General features: G+C 42.6%; 1 protein-coding gene across 6 annotated transcripts in view; it reads right to left on the reverse strand.

The window, feature by feature from the left end:
* gabrg2 (gamma-aminobutyric acid type A receptor subunit gamma2) overlaps nucleotides 1-10,289 on the reverse strand; it is a 48,163-nt gene extending 37,874 nt beyond the window's left edge. For 2 of the 6 annotated variants that reach the window (XM_081719367.1, XM_035527299.2), the window contains exons 1-2: nucleotides 9,944-10,289; nucleotides 1,170-1,318 (exon numbers count right to left, since the gene is read on the reverse strand). In XM_081719367.1, the coding sequence (XP_081575493.1) occupies nucleotides 1,170-1,318; nucleotides 9,944-10,050 (256 nt within the window). In that variant the 5' untranslated portion in view covers nucleotides 10,051-10,289. The remainder of the gene's footprint in view (nucleotides 1-1,169; nucleotides 1,319-9,943) is intronic. The other 4 variants (XM_035527301.2, XM_035527302.2, XM_035527300.2 and 1 more) reach the window with 3 other exon arrangements.
* Between the last annotated feature and the right edge of the window lie 3,985 nt (nucleotides 10,290-14,274).

Genomic DNA, 14,274 nt, shown 5'->3' on the forward strand with positions numbered 1-14,274 from the left:
TGCATCCCTCAGAGCAGAGCCTGGTCCTGGAATTGATGGTATGACCAATTTAGAAAAGGGATGAACATCTGGATCATAGCTGTTGTAGCTGTAGTCCAACTCTGGGCCTAAATTCAGCAGATACTGCAGATAGAGAATTCCTGCAGGAAGTGAAAATCACAGACCTACACTATGAATCAATGTTACAAGCTTGTACTTTTAATATCAGGCAGTACTCCCTCCTGACGCTGCTCTCTTTAGACTTCAGCCAGGACGGAACCAGTAAAACCAGTACAACTAAAGGACCAGAATGATATTAATACAGAACGGGGCAGTAGCAGGGTGTTGCCACAGAATTCTAAAGGGAAAGTAAACGGATTAGGCCAGGGTAAATTATGGCGCTAGGTGTTCATCTGTTTAACATAACTAACACTTATGAAGCTTGGTGTTCATCTGCTTAAACTAGCTAACACTTACAGACGTAGGTGTCCATCTGTTTAACCTAGCTAACACTTACAGAGCTAGGTGTCCATCTGTTTAACCTAGCTAACACACTTACAGAGCTAGGTGTCCATCTGTTTAACCTAGCTAACACACTTACAGAGCTAGGTATCCCTCTGTTTAGCCTAGCTAACACTTACAGAGCTAGATGTCCATCTGTTTAACCTAGCGAACACTTACAGAGCTAGGTGTCCATCTGTTTAGCCTAGCTAACACTTACAGAGCTAGGTGTCCATCTGTTTAACCTAGTTAACACTTACAGAGCTAGGTGTCCCTCTGTTTAACCTAGCTAACACTTACAGAGCTAGGTGTCCATCTGTTTAACCTAGTTAACACTTACAGAGCTAGGTGTCCCTCTGTTTAACCTAGCTAACACTTACAGAGCTAGGTGTCCATCTGTTTAGCCTAGCTAACACTTACAGAGCTAGATGTCCATCTGTTTAACCTAGCTAACACTTACAGAGCTAGGTGTCCCTCTGTTTAACCTAGTTAACACTTACAGAGCTAGGTGTCCATCTGTTTAACCTAGCTAACACTTACAGAGCTAGGTGTCCATCTGTTTAACCTAGCTAACACTTACAGAGCTAGGTGTCCATCTGTTTAACCTATCTTAACCATGGGATTGGGAGGCAGCCCGTTCAGGGATCGGCCGCTCTTGGCTCATTGGCAGTAGAATAGAGGACACTCACCTCCTATGTCTGGTCGTAACTTGTTGTCATAGCCATCTAGTAGACTGTTCAAAATGTGAGTGACATCACTCTCATGCACCTTCGCTGACCGTGTCAGCACCCATGTCTTGTTAGTCACTTCATCATCATCGTTTTCTGTTTGGACAGAACTGGTAACAGAAAAGACAGAAAGACGGTCAGGGTGAGACTGGAACATCAGAAAATGATAAATAATACAGACGTGAGACACGAACGTCAGAAAATTATAAATAATACAGACGTGAGACAGGAACGTCAGAAGCAGAGATAATCTGAGGAGCGCAGCGTAATAATAGATCCCCTGCAGAAAGAACCAACTTCCAAACAAATTTTGATACAATGAAAAAGACACTTACACAATCATAATAGCCGACTGACCGACTACAGAACGTTAATCAGCACTGTTAACAATTACCACAACCGAGCTGTAAGCTCATAAAGACTCTGGGATCTTCACTCTTGCTATTGTGCTATGCTAACATGCTAACAGTGTTCTCCTCCTGCTGTATCTGTGAATGCTCAACCCACATGAATGTTATAGGCAACCTAGTCAAGTACCAGTACATGTGTATATATAATGTGTGTGTGTGTGTGTGTTTATATATATATATATATATATATATATATATATATATATATATATATATATATATATATATATATATATATATATATATATATATATATATATATAAAATTCTAAATGTTAATGTAAATATATAAATGTAAATGTATATATTTACATTTTTAGATGCCAACTTGTTCTGCTATTTTAGAAAGTTGTTTAAATATAAATTATATTACTTGTACAAGCTAGCTTTAAGGGACCTGTGTGATACCAATAAACAATTTACATTAAAAAAGGAAAATAGAAAATTGAAAAATGTTCTAATGTTTTTGAAATGATTCCTTTAATTGCAAAGGAGAAACAGCCTTGTGGTTATTGTTGAATTCCAGAAATTCCGATTTCCAAACAAAAATGTTCTTGATTCTCAAGTCCAGAAACCAACATAAAGGGAAAAAGAGTTTAGTGGCATATTATTTAAGCACATGGAAAGACTTTGAACTGCTGTGTATTTCAATGTGTACTGGAGATGTATTCGTTATGGTTACCCCCCACCTGGGAAACTCCATTTCCCATCATCTACGGTCCTGTTCCACATGTCTCCACCAATAGGCTCGCTCTGATCATCACCACCTGTTGTTAGTTTAAGCACCTTCTCAACCAGGTGTTCTTTGTGAAATATTTCCACGGTTCTTTCCTCTGTACAATGAAACGTTCTTCTATGTTTGTTTCCGGTAGTGTTTTCTGCTCCTGCTGTTTGTGGATTTACCCCATTGTACTTCTGCTGGGGTTGTTTTTCTGATTGTGACTTCTGCCTGTTTTCTTGCTGTGTTTTTCAACCGAACTATAATCAGTAAAACTATGTCTATTTGTGACCAGATATTGACTCGTTTTTTTGTGTTTTTTTTACTGAGCAAATAAACAGTAACACATCCCTCTGAAGAACACAATAAGCCCTCATCAGTCTAACCATATTCCAGCAGATAGATCTGACTGTAATGCGTGTGATTGGGGAACAGCCCGGTTTTACTGAAAACTTTACTTTTAGTTTGTTTTACGAATTGTCCAAAGTAAAATACCTCCAGAGTACTGACGTGTGTGTGTGTCTAGATGAAAGCCAGGAGTGAGCTCCACCCCTCCACCCCACCCATCATCCACAGGTATTTATTCTGGTTTCCCCTCTGCGTCCACACTGCCCTGTCTAGTTTGCTCTTGTACAGTGGGGTGTGTCAGGGCTATCACGACCAGTGTGGTATGCCAGCTCTTTACAGTGAGTGATCAGAGCATGGAGGAGCAGACAGTTCCTGTTCTACCGTTACAGTGAAGCCGTCAGGTCCTTTTAAAGAGACCACGTTCAGACAGGGATGTGAAGCCAAAGTCTCCAGTCACAGACTGGAGTCACAGATCACGTGTCTGTATAAGTGACAGACATTACGTAATGAATGTCACCGTTCAGCAGTGAAGCTTTGTCACCGCGAGGTCTGAGGTAACAGTGTGAGTAAACCATCTTCAGAGATGTCATGCTGGAAAAAATAATCAAACTCAGTTAATGAGGCCTAGCTCGAGATCCAGATCAATACAAAGAAATATTCAAAATGCATGGCTCCACACTGTAGCTCCACCTCTCCACACTGTAGCTATCACTGGTCTGCATTCACTCAGTGGCTTCATTAGGCAAAAACGCATGGTTACAACTTTAATCAGAGGTCATAGGGAAATAATATTATTAAACATAATGGCTACAATAGCAACAGGCATGTATTTAAGAATAAATTAAAACATAAATCTCATTTGAATTTGTAACGCTTGTATTTGCACTTGTATCTGTGGGCTTATGGGTGCACGAGGGGACTGCCCATCTGTATCTGGTGCAAACATCACCTCTGGCTGTGTGCACATTAGCTTAGCTTCTGAGTGATGATTACTTACTCAAATACCACACATGCTCACATAGCATTAGCCTAGCTGCTACATATTGAGTCCTTAGCTTCTAGGAATCTTTAAGAACCTAGAATAGATTTCCATTTCTTGACTGTTCTTATTGTTGTTGTTTATTGTTTATATTGTTACTATTGTGGTATCTGCTGTTGGCCCGAGGAGGAACTTTGATTCTTGGTTCCTCTCAAGGTTTCTTCCTCGTGCTCTAAGGAGTTTTTCCTCGCCACTGTCACCCGTGGTTTGCTCACTGGGGGCTTGGACTTGGACATTTGTAAAGCTGCTTTGTGACAACAGCTGTTGTATAAAGCGCTATATAAATAAATTTGACTTTGACTACTAAACTCCACGACCAAATGTACATGATCCGTAGCTCTGAAACACTCCCGTCTCTCCTGACACAGAGGAGAGCCGTCAGCAGAGAGGACAGTAAAGCGTGATGGTATGGCAGCTTGGGTCTGGAGAAGGTTGTGAGCTCCTGTCCACCTCTCTGTGCAGCACTGGCCATTAAATCCCTCCATTTTCACTGCCCATACCCCTCTCTACATATATCTCCCCCTCTCTGCTTCTTTCAGTCTTTCTCCTTTTCTCTCGCCCTTCTTCTGTCTCTTTTTTTCTCTGTCTCACTCCCTATATTGTTCTTAATGTGATACAAATCAGGCTGAGCCTTATTTGGAAGGACTTTGTGTGTGTGTGTGTGTGTGTGTGTGTGTGTGTGTGTGTGTGTGTGTTTGTGTGTAAATATGGATTGCGACACTCACACACTAGACACAGTCACGCTGTAATGTCTCCCAGACAGCCCCTTAATGAATATTTTCTGTTTTTCTTGCCACTTGGGCCTACAGTATTTGTGTAAATGACACAGTGTTTAGACGGTTTTGTTTCCTGACGGTGAGTGAGAGGTGAGTCTGCTGGCTCCAGACAGGCGTGTAGTAATATCGATGCATTAGTGGTAAAGTGGACAGTGTGCTCTCTTTCTGCCTCTCTTTCTCTGTCTTTCTGCCTCTCTTTCTCTCTCTTTCTCTCTCTTTCTCTGTCTGATTGTGGTCGGTAGGTGCGATTCCATAAATCATCACCTCTTTTAATGCATTCACTGTGTTGCCTCCAGTGTCTCAGCATGCGAAAACAAACCATTTATTCAAATGCACTTTTTTAACCTATTTACCCCAGTAACTGAGTCTGGTCTTCTCTGATAGTCTTTGAGCTGCACTGAGTCTTTACCTGCTCTCTCCCTCCACCCATACCCCTAGTCCACTGCCCCATAATGCCTCCCTCTCTCGTGTGTGCATGTTCTCTCAGGTTCCAGTCTACTGATTTATTCAGTCTCACAACCTGTTTATACTCCTGACCCCAGGCCAGTGCTACGCCAGTATGATGCAGATGTTAGTCACAAGCAAAGCTTTGAAATACTGCTGTAAACAGAAGAAAGGACAAACTTTGAAAGGGGACACGAGACAGCTGGTAGCAGATGAATGCACAGACTCTGTGAAGACCTCGCCAAGGCAATCAGGCAACAAAAGGCAACGTGAAACAGTAACCATGGAATCAGCAGGAGGCGGAGGAGCCCATGCTGTGTGAGGCTGCTCTCTGGATTGGAACACTCAGACATATCCTGACACAGGGATGGCTTCACCCTGAGGCCCAGACTTTGCATGGTTTTAAATTTTAAGTGCATGCTGATTTCCTTTAAATGTCCATGGCTAAAGTTGAGGTTTGTTCTTTATTTGGAGGTAAAGTTCCAGCCATGCCAGGCACCTGAATTTCCTGTATTAACATGCATGGCCACCCTGCTTTGTAACAGGCATGACTTTAAATGTAAGAACTTCAGCAGTAAACATGTCAAACATGCACACTGCACAAGAGGCAAAAAATTATGCCTCAATGCTTTAGAAATATTTAATAAAAAGACAATTTTCAGTCATTTTTAAAAAAATGTCTGACATGTCAGTGTGGTCCTGGAATTTTAAACCAAGTGTCTTCAAGATTTAAAAATGGCTTCCCTGTTCTATTCCCATTAGTCTCAGCTTGTTTTAGCTAACACCAACACAAACACTGACACCACCACCACTACCAACACCCAAGACCACCACCAACCAACACCGCTACCACCACCATCAACACCAACACCAACCGCCACCACCAACACCACCAACAAAAACACTACCATCACCACTACCAACCCCACTACCCTCAACCAACACCAAGACCAACATCACTACTATCAACCAACACCACTAGCAACACCAACACCGTAACCACTACCAACACCCAACATCACTACCAACACCACCACCACTACCAACAACCAACACTGCTACCAACACCACTACCATCACCGCTATCAACACCACTACCAACATCATCCAAATCAATCAATTATTTACTATTGCCTATTCATGTGTTTTTCCACTGATGCAGTGTTCTACATTCCCCGGATAAGAATTATACAAGCAGTCTTGCCCTGTAGACACACTGTCTTCTGTTTCATATCCCGCTTGTTCTCAGAATCTAATGAGTATGTTTATGTCAGTCTCCTCAGTTGGCCACAGCCATCACTGTGGTGAAGAGGCCTCCTCCAGTGCCACTGGGTGTACTGGTGTGCAGGTGGTGGGGAAGAGCAGTCCCTTCCCCTTATGTCTGCTTTACCCCTGAAGGGAGCTGGAGGTACATCCCCCCGCCACACTGCCAGCCCGAGGAGGTGGCGCTACTAACAACACATGAGCTAACCACTGAAGGCCACAATTCCCTAAGTATATGACCTTTAAATAGCACAGTTATTAATAGAACACGTTAGGTGCTGCCAAACGCGCTCCATCTCACCAGGTCTAATGGGCTAAAATACTGTAAAAATACACGCGCACAGCAGAAGACGTAAAGAATAATGCACCAATGCTTCAGAAATATTTAATACAAAGACAATTTTCAGTCATTTTTAAAAAGAATTCTGACGTGTCAGTGTGGTCCTGCTGTCAGTGTGGTCTTAAAGATTAATAAACAAATGGTGAAATGGCCCAACACCCATGGAAAAAATATCTTAAACTGACATCAATCAAATAAAAATATAGAGATACATAAAATAAGAATTACAATCAACACATATTAGCACATAAACGCCTGATGCCTGTATTGGCAGACAGACCACACAGTTAGACAGGCCACTGTCGTCCACTCAAGCCCAGAGAGCAAGACTGCAGACTGAGGCTTCTGCAGGCATGTCTGGGGACCTTGCTCCTGGGTCTCCAGCATGGCATCTGGATTCCATGTGCTCAAAGGCAGGCATGGGGGGCCTCTGATATCCCCAACACCCCTGGAGATGAAACACAGCTCAGCCCTAACACACTGTCACCAACTCAGCACGACGCTTTTGATGTCAGCAGCAATGTCACAGCGTACAGTCCATCCCCTACAAATCAGGAAAGCCAGATAATGCCATGATGCCTCGCCCCACTGGCCTGGTGCAGAGGAGAAATCTCTGACTGTAAGCAGCTTCCTGTAAAAGTCTCCCACCTTAAGGAAGGTCTTGAGACCTTTAAGGTCAACTGAGGTCTATACACCTGTAACCTTCTCTTTGATGTAAATCAACAAAGTTTTCACATTAACATGAAAAATATTATTGTTGCTGAGTTATTATTACTGTGTTGTTGTTGTGTTATTGTGTTTTCTAGTATGATTTATGATCAACCACTTCACCAGCTCAACAGAGGAGTAGAGTAGGTGTCAGGAAAAGAGTGTAATTGTAGAGGGTTGTACACTAAATTTATGCCCATCACATCTGTTCAGCCTTTGTAACCAAAGGCATTATCCTCCACACACCCAGCTCCCTTCTGCCTCAGAGGAGAGTCCTATCACTACGACTCAGGGTGAAGCCTCGGGGTTCTTCACACCTGGCTAGGGTTCTTCACACCTGGCTGTATTCCGATTTAGGATGGATGAGAAAGTCCCTCTGCGTTATTCCTCAAGCACCTCCAGCCAATAAGACCTGCCATTGGCACTGACATACACAGGTGCCGGGTGCCGTACACAGGTGCCATACACATCTGCCTGAGATTTTTGACTGTTAGAGCAGGAGCCCATATGGGAAAAAATCCAAATTAAAGAACCAAATTATTAAAACTGCCAGACATGACAGAAGTATGAAACCTCAAACCATTATAACCTCAAAATAATGAGTGCTCAGTGCTTGTATTATTTTCTCTAAAGATGATACAAAGGATGTTTCCATCATTAACTTCCATTCCTGAAATGCAGAGGCCTGAAGAACATCAGACGAGGAACTGCCTGGTGTCCAGCAGAATTTCAGAAATAAAAAAAACTCCCTGAAAAACGTCAACACCCCAACAACAGGTCTGCAACACCTTCCAACAGAGTCCCACTAAACCCAAACAACACCTTTATCCAGGAGAGCAGGCTACAATAGTAACACTAAACCCAAACAACACCTTTATCCAGGAGAGCAGGCTACAATAGTAACACTAAACCCAAACAACACATTTATCCAATACAACAGGCTACAACAGTCACACTAAACACAAACAACACCTTTATCCAGGACAGCAGGCTACAACAGTCACACTAAACACAAACAACACCTTTATCCAGGACAGCAGGCTACAACAGTCACACTAAACACAAACAAAACCTTAATCCAGGAGGGCAGGCAACAACAGTAACATTAAACCCAAACAACACCTGTATCCAGGAGGGCAGTGTACAAGAGTCACTAAACTTATACAACTAGGCCTAAAAAAAATACTTAAATAGAGATTGCATGTTTCAATACTATGAATTAGTTACAAATGTAAAAACAAATAAGGGGAGCTTGGCTTGTGTCATTCACAGGTGCAAGTAATACTTCAGCAGCCTCCTGTTAATGTGTTGTAGGATAGATGTCGGACGGCTCGATCTTACTGACTGTTGCCCAGGTGTCTGGAGGACTGATTCACACAACAGCTGGCTTCAGAATTTCAGGCCAAAACATGCATGTTTAGAGAATGCGAAACTAAACAGCTATCGGAGTCAATCCCATAACAGCAGATCTATCAGTATTTCTCAGCTAGGCTAGGCTGCTCCTCTGCCCCACCCCTCCCACGTCAGGGATGACAGACGCCAAACAAGCCCTTTATCCGTGCGTGTTAAGCGCTCCCGTGTCCTGGCCGAAATGGCGTGACAAATACACTCGTGCTCTGCCGTTTTTGCTCGTACTGGACAAATGGATAAGGGGGCAAAATACTTCTGCCGAAAAGAGATTTTGGCCACGTGCCCTGTTTCTGCTCGTTATAGCGATGGAAATACATCTTTGTGTTTAATGCAAATTTATGGCAGAAGCAGACTGCAAAAGTAATGACACCAACACACTGACTGTACAGGTAATGACACCAACACACTGACTGTACAGGTAATGACACAGACACACTGACTGTACATGTAATGACACAGACACACTGACTGTACATGTAATGACTCAGACACACTGACTGTACAGGTAATGACTCAGACACACTGACTGTACAGGTAATGACACCGACACACTGACTGTACAGGTAATGACTCAGACACACTGACTGTACAGGTAATGACACAGACACACTGACTGTACAGGTAATGACTCAGACACACTGACTGTACAGGTAATGACACAGACACACTGACTGTACAGGTAATGACACAGACACACTGACTGTACAGGCCGCTTTTAAACCGGAGTTACACTGGAAGTGAAACTGCTCCATCCTTACACAACCGACAGCAGTGGCTTTTCTTTCCCAATGATACAGTCAGAACCGTTTGTGAAATTCGAGGTACGACATTTGAACATCTTAACTGACAAAACACAACAAACTAATCCTGTAATACGGTTGTAGCATCGCCAACCCGGCAATCACGCTTAGGCCATGAGACGGGTAAGATTCCCCACTCACATCCTAACGGCCAAACCCGGATGTCGACAAACCCTTGGTTTGATTCTTGTGTATTGTGGCCTCGTGCGTAAACATAAACTACAGAATATTTTTTTGTCATATTTTCGTCTTTCTGCATAATTGCATGTGTTCCCCTCTCTCGTGGGCTGTTCAAACATAACACGAGCTACTTTCTTGCACATCGAGCCATCTTAACGGGCTCGTGGGAGAAACGGAACATTTCAACATGGTCGGGATGTACTTCATAAAACATTCATCTCCAAATAAATATATAAGATATATATTTATATAATATATATATATATCATTTTGCGTCGTTCGCAATCGTTTTTCCTTACCTTGACGGAAGATCGGCGATTAAAAACGTCCAGAGAAGGAGGTTGAAAGTGAGCGCAGGTGCAGGCATGGCAGTCGAGCACGCACAGGGTGGATGTGGAGGAGCCATGATCGCGTCTTCTTCGCTCGTTATTGCAGATGGACGTGTCCCGTTTATTTACTGCCTTTCTTTGCTATGACACATTACGCACACGGAACACGGTACTGGTATCGGCTCCCAGAATCTCGACCCGCCACAGAAATCCGTTATATCCGTCCCGGGCTATAACGGCAAGCTTATAGAAACCACAGATCTACACGCTCGGGAACAGCAGTGGTCCTGCCGGAGCGCGCAGTGAGGTTTCAGTCTGAGTGCAGATTCATTCTGGGCTCCAGGAGGCTGATCCAGAAGGCTGATCCAGGAACGGCTGATCACTAGCGCAGCGCAGAGCAACACATGCGTGGTTTCATCGCGCGGCAGCTCGATACTATTAATAAAAGCAGCCAGCATCCAGACTCCGTACACCGCGGCTGTGTAGTGCAAGGCGTGTTGGGCTCGGGTCTGTACAGCCTTGTACTGGCTAAGCTTTTTACAAGACAGTAATATAGAAAAATCATTAAATTCGGCACCGAATAGTCTACATATAACGTATCCAAATCGCGTTCACCGGAGTAGTGAGTATTATGATATGATGAACCGTATGTGTACTATATATGATTATAATTTTGCATACATTTATTTTTGAAGTCGTGGCTGTAATTGTTTTTTAAACTTATTTTTATTGTAATTTTATTTATTTACTTATTTTTATTATAAGAGTGTAAATGCTAATCTGTTTCTGACACATTAAATGGTCTGTGCATAAAATATCGCTATACCTACTTTTTAAAGATAGGTAAAAGGAAAAAAAATGAAATTCTTAAGCGTAAATTCTGGGGTTTGATTGATCTGGACGAGGTCCCGATCCCGTAGAGTAGGTAAACGATACTGGTTTGCTTTTGAGTTAATATATGACAAGTAATAATTAATGGTGGTGGATCGCGCTGCACGTGCATCACGATATGGACATTATTTTTTAGGGGAGCGTGGTAATTCCACGTGACATACTTTGTTTGTGCTTTTAGCAGTTTCCGCGGTGGCCTTTAGGCGGGTTTGTTTCCGGGACCGCGGTCAGCGCCGTCGCATTTCAGCAACACGGACAGCGCAGGCGGCCGCCACACTGATGAGCGCGTCGCCCTCTCTTCAGCCTCCTGGTTTGCTGTCGTGGACGATTTGGTGTAAACGCATAATCCTGTTATTGTTCAAATGCACGGGCGTCTCTGGCAGTGCACAGGATGCTGCTCTGCGCGTTCAGAATAGATTCCACGATTCAAGACTCCGTTGAATCCCAACATGATGTGGAGTGTCTTATGTAACCCGCGATGCCATTACTCGTGTAGCGTCACGTGCCGATTTCTTTTACTGGTTTGACTGTTTGTTTGATGTCTGTCTAATTGCTTGTTTGTTGGCTGGCTTGTTTGGGTTTTTTTTGGTTTTTTTTAATAATGTTGCAGAATCGAGCGGAGTAATGTTAGCTGGTTACTGTTGGAAACCTCTAAGAACGCAAAGGGAGCTGTTACACACCATGGGCGCCCAATATCTGCCCTACTGTAATTACTACAAAATTAGCCATGAGTTACTGTATCATCAAACTCAGATAATATAAGCAGCACCACGAACATCAAAAGCAGTTTGTCACAGCAGCTATGTTCCTGTGAGCCTGTGGAAGAGGAAACATACTGAACTTCATGACTGTCATCTGTGTGTGATGTCTAACTGTGCCACGCATACGCATACGCATACACATACACACACACACACACAGTATCTATGATGGGGTACAGTATTGTCATACCTACAAACAGCTCCATGTACACGTACACACACAGGCACACACACACGCATGCGCATACACAAGCACACAGGTGCTCACATACACATACACACACACACACAGAGAAACAAACACAGAAAGAGTAGACACATGAATTGTCATTTTCTTTATTATATTTGTTATTTTACTGTGGGTGAGTGTACAGCTGTTGCAAAGCTTATTGTGACAGTCCTGCATTAACACATCATCAAAACTTTTATCTTCTGCCTTGGAGCCTCCGGAGCTGTGGAGGTGTGTCACATGACACTGAGCAGAAGGAAGAAGAATTTACTCATCAGAGCCTCAGTGCTTGCAAAAAGCCTCGCTGATCTCTACAGTCAGGTTTTCTCTCACATACCTGTCTTACACTACTCACATCTCAGCATGTCTGAGTTATATCCATTATATTCCCCAGTTCTTCTCTCCTCAGTGATAGTTTGAGGGCCATTTCTCTGGCACTGGTAACAACAGAGCAACTACGTCTAATCAGAAAGGTGCCTCTTACCACCTGTAGTGTTCACGCATGAACAATGAGGATTCATGCAAAAGGAGATTTACTGTTTTATATCATATTTGCCAAGCCTGCAGTTTGTTAAAATGAGAGCGAACATTCCCACTGTCCCAGTTACCGCCAGGCATGGACCACAGCGGCAGCCCCTGGAGCTCTAGAAGAAAAGTGGGCTTTTCTCTTTTGATTGCGCTATTAGATGACAGAGCTGCAATTGCTGTGCCAGGCATGGACGGTCTTTCAGGCGTGGCGTGCGTTCCGGCAGTGCGGTGCGTTTGAGGGTTGGGGATGTGTGTTCCCACAGCCTGGGACCTACGGCGACGGGCTGCAGTCTCAGCGCAGTCAGAACGCTCCGCAGTGCAGCACAATGAGTTGCTGCAGATAAGAACTTCACAACCTCTCAGTGACCTGCAGGAACTCCGCAGTAATGACAGGAAATGACTGAAGATTCAGGCAAGTTAGCATGTGAGAGCAAGACATAGTTCACATTCCACCTGGAATCTAAAGAGAGAAAAACCACGGCAGCCCCTCAGAGGTAAACGAGGCAATAACAGTGTGGGAGATTATTACTGTCTGAGCTCCCACACATTCCCATTTACTACAAAGGGCTGGATTACATATTTAAATTTTGGATGAACACAATAATGCAAATCATCATGACGAGTTATAACAGTGCAAGTGTATGTCTTCTGTTTCTTATGCGATGACCTCAGTCCTTAATTTGAATCAAAACAAATCTGTATAATTTGGATTTAAACTAGGCTGGATTCATGAGTCAAGGCTAACACACAAACAGCAAAAAACCTGAATGTAAAATCAAGTTTAGTGCCATTTAGGATTAGCACTTGAGCACCAAAACAAATTTCCTTTAAACTTTGAATTTAAAGAATGAAGATGTTAATCATATATTTAGCTGATACAAGAGTAAAACAAACAAACATGTTTGATATGTTGTGTTACCAGCCAGTGTAATATTGCAGCAGAAATATAGTATTTCTAATAATAATAAATAATAATAATTATTATTATTATAAATATGCTAAGCATGTTTTAAGTATAGTAATTAACAGAATAACAAAACTGAAAGCTGTAATTATTATTATTATTAGTAGTAGTAGTAGTAGCAGTAGTAGTATTATGAATAATAATAATTTAGTTATTCTGTTTATCAGCATAACTTAAAACATGTTTAGTCAATAATGTTTCTGGTCAGAGTCTATAGATATTGGAGAATGAATCCCAAACCCAGCTTTACGGTCACTGCTTTTTCAGTGTTCTGTATTGCTGTAAACCTGAGCCGCAGGGGTGCAGCACTGTGTACTGCAGGCTGTCTGTCTCATAAATACACAACAGTCATGACAGATGCCACTGCACTCTGAACTGTACACAACTGTTGTTTACATGGAGACCCCTGAGAATGTGTATTAGAAATACACCGATAATGAGCACAACCACAGCAAAATGTGGTTCATCTTTACGGACAATGAAAAGCCTTAATTTCAGGCTTGCATATATATTTAGGGAAAAATTAGTTGCTGCATTTTGGACATGTAATAGCACCAAACGTGATGGATCTGTAGAATTCGTCAAAACAGTGCTGCACCAGTACAATAACCTATGACGTGACCTTTCACTAAATATTTTTAAGCAGTTTTAATTATTATTTTTACTTTTTTTTTCCAACAGGAAAAGTATCTGTTGCGTCATGAACATACAGTTGACTAGTAATGTACTTCCTCTGTGTGTGTGTGTGTGTGTGTGTGTGTGTGTGGTTAGTTTGTGGCCAGTTATCTTGTGGTTAAATGTCACAGTTCAGACACAGTTCTGAATCAATCACAGTTCTGATACAGTCACAATTCAGACACAGTCACAGTTTAGATACAGACAGTCACAATTCAGGTACAGTCACAGTTCAGATACAGTCACAGTTCAG

The sequence above is a fragment of the Electrophorus electricus genome, chromosome 8 (assembly GCF_041902795.1).
Source record: "Electrophorus electricus isolate QZ-2024a chromosome 8, ASM4190279v1, whole genome shotgun sequence".
NCBI lineage: Eukaryota > Metazoa > Chordata > Actinopteri > Gymnotiformes > Gymnotidae > Electrophorus > Electrophorus electricus.